The sequence below is a fragment of the Coregonus lavaretus genome, assembly GCF_964263955.1.
Source record: "Coregonus lavaretus genome assembly, chromosome: 17".
Lineage (NCBI taxonomy): Eukaryota > Metazoa > Chordata > Actinopteri > Salmoniformes > Salmonidae > Coregonus > Coregonus lavaretus.
In genome coordinates, this window is record NC_140004.1 from 42,253,929 (window position 1) to 42,273,534 (window position 19,606).

The 19,606-nt window shown below is 44.2% G+C and overlaps 1 protein-coding gene across 2 annotated transcripts in view; it reads right to left on the reverse strand.

Moving 5' to 3' along the window:
• Positions 1-3,537: 3,537 nt before the first annotated feature.
• Positions 3,538-19,606, reverse strand: part of LOC311144567 (kremen protein 1-like) — a 90,920-nt gene continuing 74,851 nt past the window's right edge. Inside the window, exons 4-11 of one of the 2 annotated variants that reach the window (XM_084180601.1) lie at positions 19,444-19,568; positions 15,656-15,809; positions 14,644-14,753; positions 14,350-14,445; positions 14,061-14,187; positions 8,823-9,038; positions 5,070-5,154; positions 3,538-4,658 (exon numbers count right to left, since the gene is read on the reverse strand). In XM_084180601.1, coding sequence (XP_084036727.1) covers positions 4,499-4,658; positions 5,070-5,154; positions 8,823-9,038; positions 14,061-14,187; positions 14,350-14,445; positions 14,644-14,753; positions 15,656-15,809; positions 19,444-19,568 — 1,073 coding nt within the window. In that variant the 3' untranslated portion in view covers positions 3,538-4,498. The remainder of the gene's footprint in view (positions 4,659-5,069; positions 5,155-8,822; positions 9,039-14,060; positions 14,188-14,349; positions 14,446-14,643; positions 14,754-15,655; positions 15,810-19,443; positions 19,569-19,606) is intronic. The other variant, XM_084180602.1, reaches the window with a different exon arrangement.

Consider the following 19,606-nt stretch of genomic DNA (forward strand, 5'->3'; position numbering starts at 1 on the left):
AGAGACAGCTTCCATTATTATTATAAGTTACTGTGGAATTGTCCAGTTGACTGGAGGACAGGGGAGAGAATGGAGTTGGTATTTTTCACCAGGCTATCCAAACAGATCCTTGCTAGATTTACACTGTCAGATTAGGTTACTTTCTATGTTTAACAAGGACTCCTCTCTCTGATCTCCCTCATACACACATTCACTCCTTCTCTTTCTCTCTCTCTCACACATACACACACACACACACACACACACAAACACACACACACAAACACACCCTCAAACACAGTCTCCCTTCCCCTCTCTTCCGCCGTCTTTCTACCGCTCAGCATGAACTGCTCTGAACAGCACAGACCCAGGGGCATGTGCTCTTTCTTGTCTTGCTATAATTAACATGAGTTCCAGATGAGCAGACAGCCAAAGTAAAACATGAGGTCACCCAGCAGACAAACATCAGAGGAGAAAATCAGAAAAGTTCCCTGCATTGTGAGGCGAAGCCCTCTTATTAAATCACAGTCACACCTAGGCTAATCCTATCCCTCATTCCAATGTGTCAATGACTGCATCCCAAATGACACCCTATTCCCTATATAGTCCCCTACTTTTGACCAGGGCCCATAGGGAATAGGGTGGTAGTGCACTATAGATGGAAAAGGGTGACATTTGGGGCACAGCCACTACAGTTTTGCATATAAACTGTGACCCTTTTGTTGCAGCAAGTCCTCTAAACGTAACGTTTACATTTGCAGTTTGGTTTCCAGAACAACAGAACTGTGTAAGGTTTAAAATGGTTTTGGTTTCCAGAAGAGATAAGAGCCAAATTGGATGAAGTACTATTTATCTATCACTATACAACTAGAGGCAGATGCATGAACGTTTTGGACCATATTAATCAGCTTTGACTGTTTTTCTGATTGTTGGGAAACACAAACTGAAAAGTGCTCAACCCATAGAAATAGAATTCTAACATTATTAAAAATATAAAACACAACATAATATATATCTCATCTTTGTATGGTTTAACCTCCAAATTGCTGTATGCCAGGGGCACATTAATGCATTGTGACCTTTCACGTGTCCTCAAAGGTCACAGAAACACACTGAACTGCAACGGTGAAGTTAACCTGCTGTCTGCTAACACAGTGGACTATCAATGAGTGCTTTTATCCATTCATCCCGTATTATTTGTGGTTTAGCTGAGAGTTGAGTGAGGTTGTTTGGGTCTGCTGTGCCCTCTGAATGTGGGAATCTGAAGCTGCTGAATATGGGGGAAATAACCCTCCAGCCGCCGAGGTAAGTTGCAGTTGATGAGTAAGTACAAAAACGACTGATGAATTTCGCCATTGCTTTGCTGAGACATGAAATGAAAAAGCAGGACATATGTCACATTGAATTGCACAATATAGAACAGGATTTACCCCCTCCTTGTAATCAAATGGCAACATTAGGAGAACAATATGTTCAGTAATGTCCAAGAGGACTACACACAAGAGCACATAGAAAAGAAAAGGGGGAGGGGGGCGGGGAATTAAGCAAACATTTATTTTCAGTCTCACCCATCCTACTGTAATTCCCATTGACATAGTCTGTCATAGGGTGACATAGTCTGTTATAGGGTGACATAGTCTGTCATAGGGTAACATAGTCTATTTTAGGGTGACATAAGTCTGTCATAGGGTGACATAATCTGTCATAGGGTGACATAGTCTGTTATAGGTTGGACAAAGATCACAACTAATAGACTCAGAAACACAGGGAGGAGGGGGAGAGGGGGTAGAGGGAGTGGAGAGGGGAGGGAGAGAAGCCTACAGTAGCAGGCTTGTAGAAGATCCTTAAGGCACTTAAACACAGAGTCTATGTGTTCCAAATGGCACCCTACTCCCTATATATTACACTACTTTTGACCAGACCCCTATGGGCTATTTGGTACATAGCTAGTCAAACCAGATCAGAACCACCAGCTGAGCGGAAGAGAGAGAGAAAGAGAGAGAGAACCTCTGAGCGTTTCAAAAACTATTTTAAAGGTCATGAACAGTCAATATGATGTTTTTCATCAAATTTGATGATAATTGGATGAAACCAGATCAAAGTATGATGACCAGGGCCTCCCGAGTGGCGCAGTGGTCTAAGGCACTGAATCGCAGTGCTAGAGGCATCACTACAGACCCGGGTTCGATCCCGGGCTGTATCACAACCGGCCGTGATCGGGAGTCCCATAGGGCAGCGCACAATTGGCCCAGCATCGTCCGGGTTAGGGTAGGGTTTGGCCGGGGGGTGCTTTACTTGGCTCATCATGCTCTAGCGACTCCTTGTGGCGGGCCGGGCGCCTGCAAGCTGACCTCGGTTGTCAGTTGAACAGTGTTTTCTCCAACACATTGGTGGCTTCCGGGTTCAGCGGGCGGGTGTTAAGAAGCGCGGTTTGGCTGGTCATGTTTCGGAGGACGCATGACTCAACCTTCGCCTCCTGAGCCCGTTGGGGAGTTGCAGTGATGAGACAAGATCGAAATTGGGGAGAAAAATACTAAAGAAAAAACAAAAAAAGTATGATGACGAAGTATGAAAAACGACTGTTGCTTCTACATTGATCATAAAGTTACTGCTCCCCTCCCCATGTCAAACACTTGGATTCAGGAGGCGGGATTATTAAGGGAATAGGGTGACATCACCCTAACTCTCTCATTTTAATACACCAATGGTAACATGATATTCTCTTACCTAATTTAAATAAGTACCGCCTTGTAACCAACATCGGAGAAAGTGTGTTTGCAGAGGGGCGTGGTTTATATAGCTAGAGAGCTACTCTACTGGTGCCATAATTTGACTGTAGGGTATCAGCAAATATAACTAAAAGTTTACCCTATTCATCTATGGAAAATATAATTATATGTCTCCCCTTTCATCTGTGTCTGGTGTTAGCTAATTACTGGCTAGCTAGGTCTTCAGCCAGCATGGAATAAAAGGGGGGAGGGTCTTTCAAAACTCTGACGCAGTTGTCATGTCAACACATCCGTCAGTGCTGCTGTGAACCGCATCACAAGAGACATGCCAAACGGGAGAGGTATAAACCATTTGACATCATTGATGCAATTTCAATGTTGTTTGAGTTGCTTTGTGTAACATCAAATTAGCTTGAGATGATTTTACTGCAACACTGTTCATTGCATTCAAGTTTCTTGACATAGGCGTTTCAAAGAGCTGTCAAGTCAAGGCGAGCTCATGAATATATGCTCCCCACCCACTCAGCCTTCCTCGTAGTTAGCCATCCACAAGCCTTTCTATCCCCACAAATATTATGGGTGATATTTTAGTCACTCAAAAGGCTATTTTACATGGGAATCAGAATGACTGTTCGGGACCTTTAAACAGCAGTTGTTAAATTACACCCCACCCTCCTCCCCTATCCTCTACCTTTCTACTCCCTCGGTTTCCCTCCTTCTTCCCTCTCCCCCCTCCATCCATCATGGGAGAGACTTCTGATATGGTTTCCTCCAGAGGCAGTGTGGGAGAGAGAGAGAGCGAGGAAGTGTTCTTTTTTTATCTTCATTTATCTCTCTGTGTGCATGTCTCTTTTTTTTTGTTGATTTGGTTATTTATGCCGGGCATATGCAGCAACCGCACACACTTTCTTTCTTTGTGACTTACTCATGGTATCGATTCTCCTGGCTCCAGATAGAACAGGTGTATCACCTCAGGAGGAGAGGGACTCTCTTCTCTCTATATATCTCAAACACAGAGCTGCTGGCTGGCCTACATAACACAACACGGTCACAGGTAACTCAATGCTATCTGAGAGGAGAGGGGGTTCCCTTTCAGGCTGTCTGGCTGTTGTGGTTCAATAACTGCCGATTGTCCATAGTGGTATTAATTGTAGTTACACAACTGAGTTAGAGTTACATGTACTGTAATATGAAGGGGTTGGTGTCCTCGTCCCTTGATAATGATCAGGATTCAACCCCCTTTTTCTATGTGAGACACCAGTTACAGTCACTGATAGGGAATATGCATGGCTCCCTTTGTTGTTTGCAGATTATTAAAACAAGGAGAGATGAGTAGTCTGCCATTTTGTGCCCCACTGGGACACAGTTACAATGGAAGGCCTGCATTCTGGAGGAGTCCTGTGGAAACTGGAATCTGCTTTGGCCCCAGCCAACCACTGTCTCTAAAGGAGGACTTCAATGATCTCTCAGACATCCATGGAGGGACAATGGAAGTAGAACCCCAAGAAGATGAGTGCCCTGCAGTAAAATGTCCACCTTGAGCTGTTTGTACATCTACTCTCCTCTCCTGCCTTGTACACAGCAGACACAGACAGCCCTGTCTGGACCATTTGGTAGTAGTCACTCAGTGAGTCAGTGAATCAGTCATTAGTTAGCATGTTAGCTTTGTAGCTCAGTGCCCCATAGAGTCTCATTGGTTTGGGGCGGCTAGCTCTGTGGCTTGCTCTGGTAGGGTAGGCCCCGGTACAGGGTTTAGTACTGATGGCGGTAGTATACCAGGCTGCAGTTCCCTAGTTGCCCACCAGAGGGCTGAGGTCTCCGTGGTGGTTCTTTAGCTTCTTCTTGAAGAGAGAGATGGTGGAGGGCTGGTAAAGGATGATCCAGGGCTCAGACCCAGCACTCTGGCCGCTGCAGCTCTCTGAACCACTGATGGTCGGGATGTTGGGAGATCTGGGAGAGAGGAGGGGGAGAGAGGGGGGAGAGGAGGAGAGAGGGAGAGGGAAAAGGTGATGGGAGGGAAGGAGGGTGAAGGAGAGAGAGAGAGAGCAAGAGAGAGAGAGAGCAAGAGAGAGAGAGAGAGAGAGAGAGAGAGAGAGAGAGAGAGAGAGAGAGAGAGAGAGAGAGAGAGAGAGAGAGAGAGAGAGAGAGAGAGAGAGAGATAAATAAATAAATAAATACATGTGGCACAGAGAATAGTAACATTAGGTTATAAATCCCACTAGCGTGTGGCTCTTACAGCCTTAAAAAGACATCACTTGGCATCAACTATACTTCTATTACACTCTGAGGCATTAGTACAATACAACTTTACAACTTTACAGCCCATAAGTTACAGTGAACAACAGGAAATGTAATCCTTACTTGACTGTGATATGCAGCAGTAGTTTGGTTACCATGACTATGACTGTCAGAGTCAGGAGAGCAGCCAGAGTGTAGATGGTCCACTCTGTCAACACAGAAACATAGAATTTGAGTTTGAGGAATACATACCAGTTAGGAAGAACCATATCAACCTCTAGAGAATCTGGAGGCATTTTATAGAACCTCAGATCAGAAAGATATACAAGGGGGCTATAAATCAAAAAACAGTCTGGCAGATCTAGACCATATGAGTTTGTACAGTCCTATAATGCTTGTACTGCCAGCACACATGTTATCCTAAAGACCTTTCTCAGAACATATTCCGACTGTAAAATATTAGCACACACGTTATTATATCAGCGTTATACAGTACCAGTCAAAAGTTTGAACACACCTACTCATTCAAGGGTTTTTCTTTATTTTTACTATTTTCTACATTATAGAATAATAGTGAAGACATCAAAACTATGAAATAACACATATGGAATCATGTAGTAACCAAAAAAGTGTTAAACAAATCAAAGTAAATGATATATTTGAGATTCTTCAAATAGCCACCCTTTGCCTTGATGACAGCTTTGCACAATCTTGGCATTCTCTCAACCAGCTTCATGAGGTAGTCACCTGTAATGCATTTCAATTAACAGGTGTGCCTTGTTAAAAGTTAATTTGTGGAATTTATTTCCTTCTTAATTCATTTGAGCCAATCAGTTGTGTTGTGACAAGGTTGGGGGGGGGTATACAGAAGATAGCCCTATTTGATAAAATACCAAGTCCATATTATGGCAAGAACAGCTCAAATAAGCAAAGAGAAACTACAGTCCATCATTACTTTAAGACATGAAGGTCAGTCAATACGGAACATTTCAAGAACTTTTAAAGTTTCTTGAAGTGCAGTCGCAAAGACCATCAAGCGCTTTGATGAAACTGGCTCTCATGAGGACCGCCACAGGAATGGAAGACCCAGAGTTACCTCTGCCGCAGAGGATAAGTTCATTAGAGTTACCAGCCTCAGAAATTGCAGCCCAAATAAATGCTTCACAGAGTTCAAGTAACAGAGGGGACTGTGTGAATCAGGCCTTCATGGTCGAATTGCTGCAATGAAAACACAATTAAAGGACACCAATAAGAAGAAGAGACTTGCTTGGGCCAAGAAACACGAGCAATGGACATTAGACCGATAGTAATTTGTCCTTTGGTCTGGAGTCCAAATTTGAGATTTTGGGTTCCAACCACTGTGTCTTTGTGAGACGCGGTGTGGGTGAACGGATGATCTCCACATGTATATTTCCCACCGTAAAGCACGGAGGAGGAGGAGTTATGGTGTGGGGGTGCTTTTCTGGTGACACTGTCTGTGATTTATTTAGAATTCAAGGCACACTTATCCAGCATGGCTACCACAGCATTCTGCAGCGATACGCCATCCCATCTGGTTTGTGCTTAGTGGGACTATCATTTGTTCTTCAACAGGACAATGACCCAACACACCTCCAGGCTGTGTAAGGGCTATTTTACCAAGAAGGAGAGTGATGGAGTGCTGCATCAGATGACCTGGCCTTCACAATCCCCCGACCTCAACCCAATTGAGATGGTTTGGGATGAGTCGGACCGTAGAGTGAAGGAAAAGTAGCCAACAAGTGCTCAGCATATGTGGGAACTGTTGGAAAAGCATTCCAGGTGAAGCTGGTTGAGAGAATGCTAAGAGTGTGCAAAGCTATCATCAAGGCAAAGGGTGGCTATTTGAAGATTCTCAAATATAAAATATACTTTGATTTGTTTTTTGTTTACTAAATGATTCCATATGTGTTATTTCATAGTTTTGATGTCTTCACTATTATTCTACAATGTAAAAAATAGTAAAAATAAAGAATAACCCTTGAATGTCAATATATGGCTCAGGTCACACACCTCCTTCATAACACGTTATGTACATGGTGAACAATAACATGTTAAATACATCCATGCATATGTCATGAAAACATAGTGACACCACGTACAGTGCCTTGCATTTTTCCTATTTTGTTGCATTACAACCTGTAATTTAAATTGATTTTTATTTGGATTTCATGTAATGGACATACACAAAATAGTCCAAATTGGTGAAGTTAAGTGAAAAAAATAACTTGTTTAAAAAAAAAAAATGCATATGTATTCACCCCCTTTGCTATGAAGCCCCTAAATAAGATCTGGTGCAACCAATTACCTTTAGGAGTCACATAATTTGTTGAATAAAGTCCATGTCCATGTCACATGATCTCAGTATATATACACCTGTCCTGAAAGGCCCCAGAGTCTGTAACACCACTAAGCAAGGGGCACCACCAAGCAAGCGGCACCATGAAGACCAAGGAGCTCCCAAACAGGTCAGGGACAAAGTTGTGGAGAAGTACAGATCATGGTTGGGTTATAATTTTTTTGGGGGGAACATCCCACGGAGCACCATTAAATCCATTATTAAAAAATTGAAAGAATATGGCACCACAACAAACCTGCCAAGAGAGGGCCGCCCACCAAAACTCACGGACCAGGCAAGGAGGGCATTAATCAGAGAGGCAACAAAGAGACCAAAGATAACCCTGAAGGAGCTGCAAAGCTCCACAGCAGAGATTGGAGTATCTGTACATAGGACCACTTTAAGCCGTACACTCCACAGAGCTGGGCTTTACGGAAGAGTGGCCATAAAAAAGCCATTGCTTAAAGAAAAAAATAAGAAGACACGTTTGGTGTTCGCCAAAAGCCATGTGGGAGACTCCCCAAACATATGGAAGAAGGTACTCTGGTCAGATGAGACTAAAATTGAGCTTTTTGGCCATCAAGGAAAACGTTATGTCTGGCGCAAACCCAACACCTCTCATCAACCCGAGAACACCATCCCACAGTGAAGGATGGTGGTGGCAGGGACTGGGAAACTGGTCAGAATTGAAGGAATGATAGATGGTGCTAAATACAGGGAAATTCTTGACGGAAACCTGTTTCAGTCTTCCAGAGATTTGAGACTGGGACGGAGGTTCATCTTCCAGCAGGACAATGACCCTAAGCATACTGCTAAAGCAACACTCAAGTGGTTTAAGGAGAAACATTTAAATGTCTTGGAATGGCCTAGTCAAAGCCCAGACCTCAATCCAATTGAGAATCTGTGGTATGACTTAGAGATTGCTGTACACCAGTGGAACCCATCCAACTTGAAGGAGCTGGAGCAGTTTTGCTTTGAAGAATGGGCAAAAATCCCAGTGGCTAGATGTGCCAAGCTTATAGAGACATACCCCAAGAGACTTGCAGCTGTAATTGCTGCAAAAGGTGGCTCTACAAAGTATTGACTTTGTGTTATAGTGAATAGTTATGCACGCTCAAGTTTTCTATTTTTTTGTCTTATTTCTTGTTTGTTTCACAATAAAAAATATTTTGCATCTTAAAAGTGGTAGGCATGTTGTGTAAATCAAATGATACAAACCCCCAAAAAATCAATTTTAATTCCAGGTTGTAAGGCAACAAAATAGGAAAAATACCAAGGGGGGAATACATTCACAAGCCACTGTAGCTATACCAGGGAACCATATAGGAGAAAGCCTTCTGTTAATCTAAAAGACTACAGTAAGTATTACCAATGCACTTTGTTAATGTACAGCCCTATGACAGAAGCCTCTGTAGTAGAAATAGTACAAACCGCTATTAGAGAGATCCGAGAGGTAGAAAAGGTATGGTGAGAGAGAGAGACGGAGGGAAGGCTGGAGAGAGATGATGGTGTCTACATACTAGAGGTGTGTCCGTTGGTCCCGTTGGGTCCGACCCACTGACCTGGCATGTTGTGGTCCGATTTACCAGGACTGGATGTTATCACGTAGAGGATCTGTGAGGAGCGACCGTTAGTCTTCTCCGTTACTCCCCCAAGCTGAGGCTCCACCGTACTGGTGTCCTCTTCCTCCTCCTCCTCTTCCTCATCCATAGGTCTGGTGTCCAGGCTTCTCAGAGCTGAAACAACAACAAACATCAGAATGTTTCCATGTGTCTACCCGTGGCTGCTACTGTGTTTGTCTCCCAACCAGGAACACTTGGTTTTCTTCATGTCAAGACTTGGATGTCTAAATCAGGAAAATGTTGAGTCCTTGGCCTGACTGAATCTTTACCATGACTGGTGGACTGACTGAATCTTTACCATGACTGGTGGTCTGACTGAATCTTTACCAGAAGTTAAAGTTTTCTTTATTTTTATCACACTACTTAAACAGAGTGATGTTTCCCACATTTGCTACAACAGAATGCCGCGTTGCCGCTGCTTCAAACCTCGGCTCGGCCGAACATTCTTCAGACGTAATCTGAGAGCGTTTATCCTCCTCAACAGAGGGGGAAATTACCATAGCACCACTCAGCACCCTATGGATGTAGTAACATACTGTTTGGAATTAACATTTATCCAGCTTAGCCTCAAGGGCAGTCTCTCTCTTTCTCTCTCTCTCTCTTGCTCTCTCTGTATATATCTCTCTCTCTGTAGCTCTCTCTCTCTGTATCTCTCTCTCTCTCTGTATCTCTCTCTCTCTGTATCTCTCTCTCTGTATCTCTCTCTATGTATCAATTCAATTCAATTTCTATTTAAGGGGCTCTATTGGCATGGGAAACATATGTTAACATTGCCAAAGCAAGTGATGTAGATAATAAACAAAAGTGAAATAAACAATACAAAATGAACAGTAAACATTACACTCACATAAGTTCCAAAAGAATAAAGATATGTAAAGTGTCATATTATGTCTATATACAGTGCTCCCATCTCTCTCTCTCTCTCTCTCTCTCTCTCTCTCTCTCTCTCTCTCTCTCTCTCTCTCTCTCTCTCTCTCTCTCTCTCTCTCTCTCTCTCTCTCTCTCTCTCTCTCTCTCTCTCTCTCTCTCTCTCTCTCTCTCTCTCTCTCTCTCTCTCTCTCTCTCTCTCTCTCTCTCTCTCTCTCTCTCTCTCTCTCTCTCTCTCTCTCTCTCTGCATGCTGGGAGTGTTTGGTGCATGCTTGGAATTGTATGAGCGAGTGTCTGGAGTTAGATCGACTGTGTTTTTTTTCTTGTTTCCTTTTCTTGGTGGTTTTCCTTTTTCTATGCATGATTAAGGTCATTATTTTTATGTTGGTAGAATTAGGTATATTGTATTTCTTGTTGGAATTGCCCTGGTTTTGGTGGGGATGGCGACCCACATGGGGATGCGGTCCCTGTCACTTCGGCATTGGCTTCAGGTGTGTTACTGAAACTACTGTCACTGTGGAGATGTTTCTGGTCGCTGTAGGAGAGAAGGTAGGCTATGAAAATGTTGCTTATGCGTCGCAGATTAATAAAGCCGTGGTGGTCTTTCATAAAGAAGAGCGTCTTGTCGATTGGATGGTTGAGCATGACGTACTTCTTAAAGGTATGTTTATTCAAGTTACGCCGCTTTTTTCTCCGTCAACAAGGGTAACGATTTCGAATGTACCGCCGTTTATTCTCTATGAGCTATTGGAGTGCGAGTTATTGCAGTTTGGGAAGTTTCAAATCAAATCAAATTGTATTTGTCCATGCGCCGAATACAACAGGTGTAGACCTTACTGTGAAATGCTTACAAGCCCTTAACCAGTTTAAGAAAGAGTTAAGAAAATATTTACTAAATAAACTAAAGTAAAACAACATTTTCTTTAAAGAAATAAAAAGTAACACAATAAAATAACAATAACGAGGCTATATACAGGGGGTACCGGTACCGAGTCAATGTGCGGGGGTACAGGTTAGTCGAGGTTATTTGTACATGTAGGTAGGGGTAAAGTGACTATACATAGATAATAAACAGTGAGTAGCGGCAGTGTAAAAACAAATGGGGTCAATGTAAATAGTCCGGGTGGCCATTTGATTAATTGTTCAGCAGTCTTATGGCTTGGGGGTAGAAGCTGTTAAGGAGCCTTTTGGTCCTAGACTTGGCGCTCCGGTACCGCTTGCCGTGGGGTAGCAGAGAACAGTCTATGACTTGGGTGACTGGAGTCTTTGACAATTTTTAGGGCCTTCCTCTGACACCGCCTTGTATATAGGTCCTGGATGGCAGGAAGCTTGGCCCCAGTGATGTACTGGGCCGTACGCACTACTCTCTGTAGCGCCTTACGGTTAGATGCCGAGCAGTTGCCATACCAGGCGGTGATGCAACCGGTCAGGATGCTCTTGATTGTGCAGCTGTAGAACCTTTTGAGGATCTGGGGACCCATGCCAAATCTTTTCAGTCTTCTGAGGGGGAAAAGGTCTTGTCGTGTCCTCTTCACGACTGTCTTGGTGTGTTTGGACCATGATAGTTTGTTGATAGTGTGGACACCAAGGAACTTGAAACTCTCGACCCGCTCCACTACAGCCCCGTCAATGTTAATGGGGGCGTGTTCGGCCCTCCTTTTCCTGTAGTCCACGATCAGCTCCTTTGTCTTGCTCACATTGAGGGAGAGGTTGTTATCCTAGCACCACACTGCCAGGTCTCTGACCTCCTCCCTATAGGTTGTCTCATCGTTGTCGGTGATCAGGCCTACCACTGTTGTCTCTTCAGCAAACGTAATGATGGTGTTGGAGTCATGTTTGGCCACGCAGTCGTGGGTGAACAGGGAGTACAGGAGCAGACTAAGCACGCATGTCTCATAATATTTACATTCATTCCCAACATGTCTGCTGTCTGAAACAAGTAAAGTCAGGATTGAGACACAAGCAGGAGGGGATTGGCTGCCAGTGTGGGGGTCAGACTCTGACCTTACAATATTGTTTTTAGCAGAACAAAATAAGAGAAGGATAGGAAGTATAGTTTTAGTGTGTGAGCGTGTATATGTGTATATGTGTGTGTGCGTGTGTGTGTGTATGTGCATGTCTCTGCAGGTGGTTCGGTGGGTGGTTGTGTGTGGGTGGTTGTGTGTGTGCATGTGTGTGCAGGTGGTTCGGTGGGTGGTTGTGTGTGTGTGTGCGTGCGTGTGTGTTTGTGTGTGTGTGTGCATGTCTGTGTGTGCAGGTAGTTCGGTGGGTGGTTGTGTGTGTGCGTGGGTGTGTGTCTGTGTGTGCAGGTGGTTCGGTGGGTGTGTGTGTGTGTGTGTGTGCGTGTGTGTTTGTGTGTGCATGTGTACGTGTGTATGACTTCCAGCCCTGTAGGCTCTTTGCTTTAATGTCAACCATATCAACTAACTCAGAGAGAGTAGTGCTGAGTGCTGATGCCTTAAAGGACCTGAAACAATAGTGGATGTTTACAACAGTTTGGTCTATACAGAGAATTGCTATTTATCCGTAAATACTTTGATTCTATTATGATGAGTGTGTAATAAAAAATTGGGTTCAGATTGAGAGGTGATGTGTACAACAATAGAGAATTGTCACGCCCTGGCTCTGGGGACGCTTGTATGTTGAGCCAGGGTGTGAGTTTTCTTTGTTTGTTCTAGTTTTGTATTTCTATGTTGGCCAGGGTGGCTCCCAATCGGAGACGGCTGTAGCTCGTTGTCTCTGATTGGGAGCCATACTTAGGTAGCCGTTTGGCATTGTTTTATGTGGGATCTTGTTCCAGTATAGGTTTGTGTTAGAACCGAGGACGTCACGTTATCGTTTTTGTTCGTGTGTTCATTCTAATAAAAAGAAGTACGTTCGCAAATAACGCTGCGCATTGGTCCAACGATCGTGACAAGAATAAAGATAATTATGTTGTATTGATTTTCACGGATGACAAACAAAAACATTACAAATGAATGGACAATAACAACATGTCTAGATAAAACCAATGCTTGATATGCAACGACACGCACCCTGTGACTAGAAAAACAAAACATTTAAATATGCAACACCAATATCACCTGCAGCTGTGAGGCATTGGCTAGCAAATGAGAAGAGAAAAGGTTCCTACCAGCATCTCCCCTGCCTGTCTCCCTCCCTCTACCTCTCACTGTGTGTGTGTGTGTGTGTGTGTGTGTGTGTGTGTGTGTGTGTGTGTGTGTGTGTGTGTGTGTGTGTGTATGTGTGGTGTACACGTGTGTGTGTGTGTGTGTGTGTGTGTGTGTGTGGTGTGAATGTGTGTGTGTGTGTGTGGTGTGTGTGTGTGTTTGTGTGGTGTGTGATGTGTGGTGTGTGATGTGTGTGTGTGTGTGTGTGTGTGTGTGTATGTGTGTGTGTGTGTGTGTGTGTGTGTGTGTGTGTGTGTGTGTGTGTGGTGTGTGTGTATGGTTGTGTGTCTTCAGTAGAGCACAACATTAGTCTAGATGATTTAACAGCGGGCGGGTGGGTGGGTCGACGGACGGGCGGACGGACGGACGGACAGGTGGCGTGGTTGCTATGCAAAACCCTGCCATTGACCTAGGATACCAGGATGTGAGCCTGCACCTGTTCATGCAAATTATGGCTCCCAGAGATAAATGAGAAATGTGTGTCTTCATGTGGTTCAGTCGGTGTGCTGCTGGGATTGAAATCATTCAGAGAGAGAGAGATGTCTGGAAATGATTATCTCCTCTGCTATCTTAGCTACTATAACAACTTGCTTTGTTTTTGTACAACTGTTACAATTGTTTTGTGACAATTGTTTTGACAACCTCAAAACAACCTCTGTGTGGGTGATATCATGTTGATGACCAGATTTGAGAACAATACTTTAAACCTACTCCTGAACTGACAGGGAGTTTGAATAGAACTTCACCCTGGTGATTTTACTAGTAAAAGTCGACCGCAGAGTCCCTTCCTACAGTGTGTATGTGTGTGTGTGTGTGTGTGTCTGTGTGTGTTTGTCTGTGTGTGTGTGTCTGTGTGTGTTTGTCTGTGTGTGTCTGTGTGTGTGGGTGTGTTTGTGTGTCTATGTGTGTCTGTGTGTGTGGGTGTGCGTGTGCGTGTGCGTGTGTGTGTGTGTGTGTGCGTGTGTCTGTGTGTGTGTGTGTGTGTGTGTGTGTGTGTGTGTGTGTGGGTGGGTGTGTGTGTTCTGTGTGTGTGTGTGCGTGTGTGTGTGTGTGTGTGTGTGTGTGTGTGTGTGTGTGTGTGTGTGTGTGTAAACCCACCTTGATACGTGACAGCAAAGCCCTGTGCCTGGTTGGTTCGGTCTGAGTAGAAGTAGAGGACAACGAAGTCTCCAGTGACGTTGACCAGCTCCCGGGGAGGGGAGCGGCCGTCAAACCTCGCCACCACCTGATCAATCAATCAATCAAACGTTATTTTTTTAACGTATAGCACGTGTCATACAAGGTAGCAATACAACATACTTCACAGCACAAATACATAAATGCAATGACTAATAGAGATAAATAAAACCTATAGGAGATAATAGAATGGAAGGTTTTACCAGCTGACCTGGTTGGTGTAGCCATTCAGTAGCTCCACCATATCCGTCTGGTCCGAGATGTCAAAGAAGGTGAAGTTGAACAGGATCACGGAGGCCCCAGGGACCTGATAACAAATCATATATATTATTAATGCAGCTTTATATCGTTATATAGCTTTTCTGAAACCCGAGGGACGATTTACAATTGGCAAGAAACTGAAAAACAGACGCAGCATTCAAAACAAAACAGCAAACTAAATGACTGGGATATTGGGCTAGGAGAGAGGCCAATGACAGTAGGAGAGTCAACAACCAAGATGTACCTGGACAGTCCAGTAGCAGACCCTCCCGGCCCCGTACTTATCAGGGAAGTCAGGGGAGTAGACCACCCCAGAGGGGGCAGAGTAGTTACCCCCACATGCCCCCACTCGAGCTGGAGGAGTTAATCAGAGGAAAATAATTTACTTAATAACGGTTTAATTAGTGACATTTGCATTGTGCAAGCTTTATAAGTCTCTCAGATAAGTGTGTTTATGTTGTTATAGTCTATAACTGTTATGTACTCTGTTGTGTATTTTATGTTTTGTGTGGACCCCAGGAAGAGTAGCTGCTGCATGTGCAACAGCTAATGGGGATCCTATTCGACTAAACTAAACCCTCTCATACAACTAACCCTATTGACTCATATGGTGTCCGAGTTATTATAGAAACCTTTCCATATAGAAACCACATACAACAGACTCTCTCAATGACACAGAGTGGAATGAAGAGTTTTCAACACATAGTGGAAAGATGAGGATCGAACAAGGCACATTTGATCATTGTTGTAATTATGTTCAGCTGTGAAATCAGTCTCTCATTATCTAACAGTTGTCTGCCATAAACCTGATGCTTGTGTAGCCTATTAAACAGAAATGTAGCATGTATTGTTTAGCCAAAATCAGCAAACCGTTTTATGACAACAAAGGGAGAGATGGAACATTCTCTTCACATGACTCTTCTAATAAGTACGTTTTGAGAGTGGTGATGTGATCCTTCCATATTGGGTTATTCACTTCTTTCCAACGCTGGTTCTGAGAGAATCCATTCAATGGTTTGTGGAGTATTGACATTTGTCAGTTTACTGGAGTGTCATCTTTTGAAAATACTGTTATTTTCTCCATGCACCTGCAAATACTCCACTTTGTACACATTAGGTGAAGCACCATATAACTATATTAAGCACCATAGAAGCACCGGTGGGAAGTTGTAGTTGGTTTAGATCATGTGTAGGGACCAGACCAGAGCAAACTGTCAAACATGTACATAGACCGAAGCAAATCATGTCCTACTCACTGTCGAAGATGATGACCCATCCATCTCCCCCACAAGGCTGGGTGTGGTCACCGAAACACACATGGTTGCATTCCATGCTGGGCGCCTCGCCATGGCGATGCAGGTCCAGGTCGTTGCCACAGAAACAGGCATAACCCGACTCCATTCCAGCAAGCTTTGGAACAGAGAGAGACATGCAAATCAATCAACAGATTAGAATTTAAAATCAAACTTGATTTGTTTAGCACTTGTGTAACTCTTTACAAGAGGGTCAGGCCTTCCCTTGACAAAGTGTAGTGCTGCACTGAGAAATAAATAAAGCAACAACAACAAAAAACTTGAGGAACCAGATTTTAGAGGGGAGCCTCAACCTCCATAGTCCAATCCTTATGGAATGATACTAGTGCCAACAGAAATGTCATGTGAATCCAATCACTCCATAAAGTCTGGATAGCAGATAAGCCGGAGCAAGACAGAGATGTCACATGATCACAGATACAGTACCATCTAATGTTAATAGGTTTTCAGAATGATTCCATAAAACTCCCCCCAAAAAGATTAGTTTTTTTCTGTACAGAAATGAAGTGATTTTGAAGTGTCTATAACCATCAGGCGTTGGATGATAATAATGTGGTGCTGTTTAGTTCAGTGCTTCGGGACAAACAGAAACAGTCACCGACTTTGGATGTGTCCCAAAAGGCACCCACCCTATTTCCTACGTAGTTCACTACTTTTGACCAGGGCCCTATAGGTCAAAAGTAGTGCACTACATAGGGAATAGGGTGTTATCTGGGATGCAGATTGACTCTTTGAGTACCATCTAAACATCAAAGACCTATCTCTGTGGAGGGCTAAATAAACCAGCCTGAAATAGCATGGCCATCAAACCACTTCACCGTCATCTCTTAGTCAAACACAGTAAACATTTCCTTAAGCCGTGCTGCAGTGGGCTGCATTAGAATGAGGGAAAGAATTACAGGATACGTCCCCAATGGCACCCTATTCCCTTAGTGCACTACTATTGACCAGAGCCCTATGTGCCCTCCTCTCCCAGGGCCTTGGTAGTACGCTACAAAGGGAACAGCGTGCCATTTGGGACGCCCAAGAGACAAAACTCTTTAAACATGTTGAACTTCCTTTCAGAATTCAGATGTAACCTAGTCATGCTCAGCACAGAACACACGCACGCACGCACGCACGCACGCACGCACGCACGCACGCACGCACGCACGCACGCACGCACGCACGCACGCACGCACCACACACACACACACACACACACACACACACACACACACACACACACACACACACACACACACACACACACACACACACACACACACACACACACACACACACCACTGCTCCATTGTCTCCCATTAAAAGAGGACATTGTGTAATGAATTTATACGAAGGTACGGCATCACTTTCCCTCATTCTGAAAATGTTCTCATGAAGCTGGAATTTATATAGCCAGGCTCCTCTGTGTATGTAGCCATCCTCTCTTTCTGTGTGGTGTGTGTGTGTGTTTGTGTGTGTGTGTGTGTGTGTTTGTGTGTGTGTTTGTGAGTGTGTCAGTCCCTCTCCACAGATGACACTGATGTGATGTGATATGATGTGATGTGATGTCAACAGCCTGAGACCGTCACGTCTGCCTGTCTTAACTGACTGCACTATGTCAAACAACCATATCGAATCATTTAAAACGCTGTGCTGTGTTCCAAACTGACTACACTATGTCAAACAACCATATTAAATCATGAGTTAGTCAGACAGTCAGTGATTAAGAAGCCCCCTGCAAACATTTTCTGCTCGCTAACCAGAGGAATTCACGTTGGGTTTTCATCCGAAGTCGTTTCTCTTTTACCTGATAAGTATGTAATGATGAAGCAGTGATTCATGTCACACAGCCATTTGGTTTGGTTCGGTTGGCAGAGTTGGATACACACACACACACACACACACACACACACACACACACACACACACACACACACACACACACACACACACACACAGGCAGGCACACACAGGCAGGCACACACAGGCAGGCACACATGTACGCACGAGACACACACACTGTGGAGAGGGACTGTCACTGCTCATCAGTGCAGAGGGGGTCTGAGAGCTGGGTCTGACGCAGATCCAACCGAATGTGTTCACACACAACACGAACACCTGCCTCTGTTCAGTGTAACCATGGTCAGTAGACAATAGAAGGCCAGTGTAACCATGGTCAGTAGACAATAGAAGGCCAGTGTAACCATGGTCAGTAGACAATAGAAGGCCAGTGTAACCACAGTCAGTACCCAATAGAAGGCCAGTGTAACCATGGTCAGTAGACAATAGAAGGCCAGTGTAACCACAGTCAGTACCCAATAGAAGGCCAGTGTAACCACAGTCAGTACCCAATAGAAGGCCAGTGTAACCATGGTCAGTAGACAATAGAAGGCCAGTGTAACCACAGTCAGTAGACAATAGAAGGCCAGTGTAACCATGGTCAGTAGACAATAGAAGGCCAGTGTAACCATGGTCAGTAGACAATAGAAGGCCAGTGTAACCACAGTCAGTACCCAATAGAAGGCCAGTGTAACCATGGTCAGTAGACAATAGAAGGCCAGTGTTACCACAGTCAGTACCCAATAGAAGACCTGTGTAACCATGGTCAGTAGACAATAGAAGGCCAGTGTAACCACAGTCAGTAGACAATAGAATACCAGTGTAACCATGGTCAGTAGACAATAGAAGGCCAGTGTAACCATGGTCAGTAGACAATAGAAGGCCAGTGTAACCATGGTCAGTAGACAATAGAAGGCCAGTGTAACCATGGTCAGTAGACAATAGAAGACCAGTGTAACCATGGTCAGTAGACAATAGAAGGCCAGTGTAACCACAGTCAGTAGACAATAGAAGGCCAGTGTAACCACAGTCAGTACCCAATAGAAGGCCAGTGTAACCACAGTCAGTACCCAATAGAAGGCCAGTGTAACCACAGTCAGTACCCAATAGAAGGCCAGTGTAACCATGGTCAGTAGACAATAGAAGGCCAGTGTAACCACAGTCAGTAGACAATAGAAGGCCAGTGTAACCATGGTCAGTAGACAATAGAAGGCCAGTGTAACCATGGTCAGTAGACAATAGAAGGCCAGTGTAACCACAGTCAGTACCCAATAGAAGACCAGTGTAACCATGGTCAGTAGACAATAGAAGGCCAGTGTAACCACAGTCAGTAGACAATAGAAGACCAGTGTAACCATGGTCAGTAGACAATAGAAGGCCAGTGTAACCATGGTCAGTAGACAATAGAAGACCAGTGTAACCATGGTCAGTAGACAATAGAAGGCCAGTGTAACCATGGTCAGTAGACAATAGAAGGCCAGTGTAACCATGGTCAGTAGACAATAGAAGGCCAGTGTAACCATGGTCAGTAGACAATAAAAGACCAGTGTAACCATGGTCAGTAGACAATAGAAGGCCAGTGTAACCATGGTCAGTACCCAATAGAAGGCCAGTGTACCCATGGCCAGTAACCGTGATCAGTACCAGTGAGACCATAAATTATCAGCTGCTATGTGTCGTCGTCTGATGCGTCGCTGAATTCATTTTGAAACGTGAGGATGGTTATAAACACAGAAATACAGAGTCTAGAAAATAAGAAAGAATGCATTACTCCCAATATGACCATTTGCCATCAGGAATGATCAATAAACCATTGTCAAATCTGACTTAAAAGTAGTGCACTATGTAGGGAATAAGGGTGCCATTTGGGACGCTCAATGCATCCTACATAGTGTAGTGTGTCTTACTGTGTATCTCTGTTTGCGGCAGAAGCTGATGCAGTTCTGGATGGTGAGTTTGTTAGAGGTCTCACTGCTCCCAGTCAGGGTGGGAGGGTCGCCACTGTCCTTAAAACAGCCCAGGTTGCCAGGCACTACAGGAAACAGAGAGGAGAGCAGGGGTTAACTATAT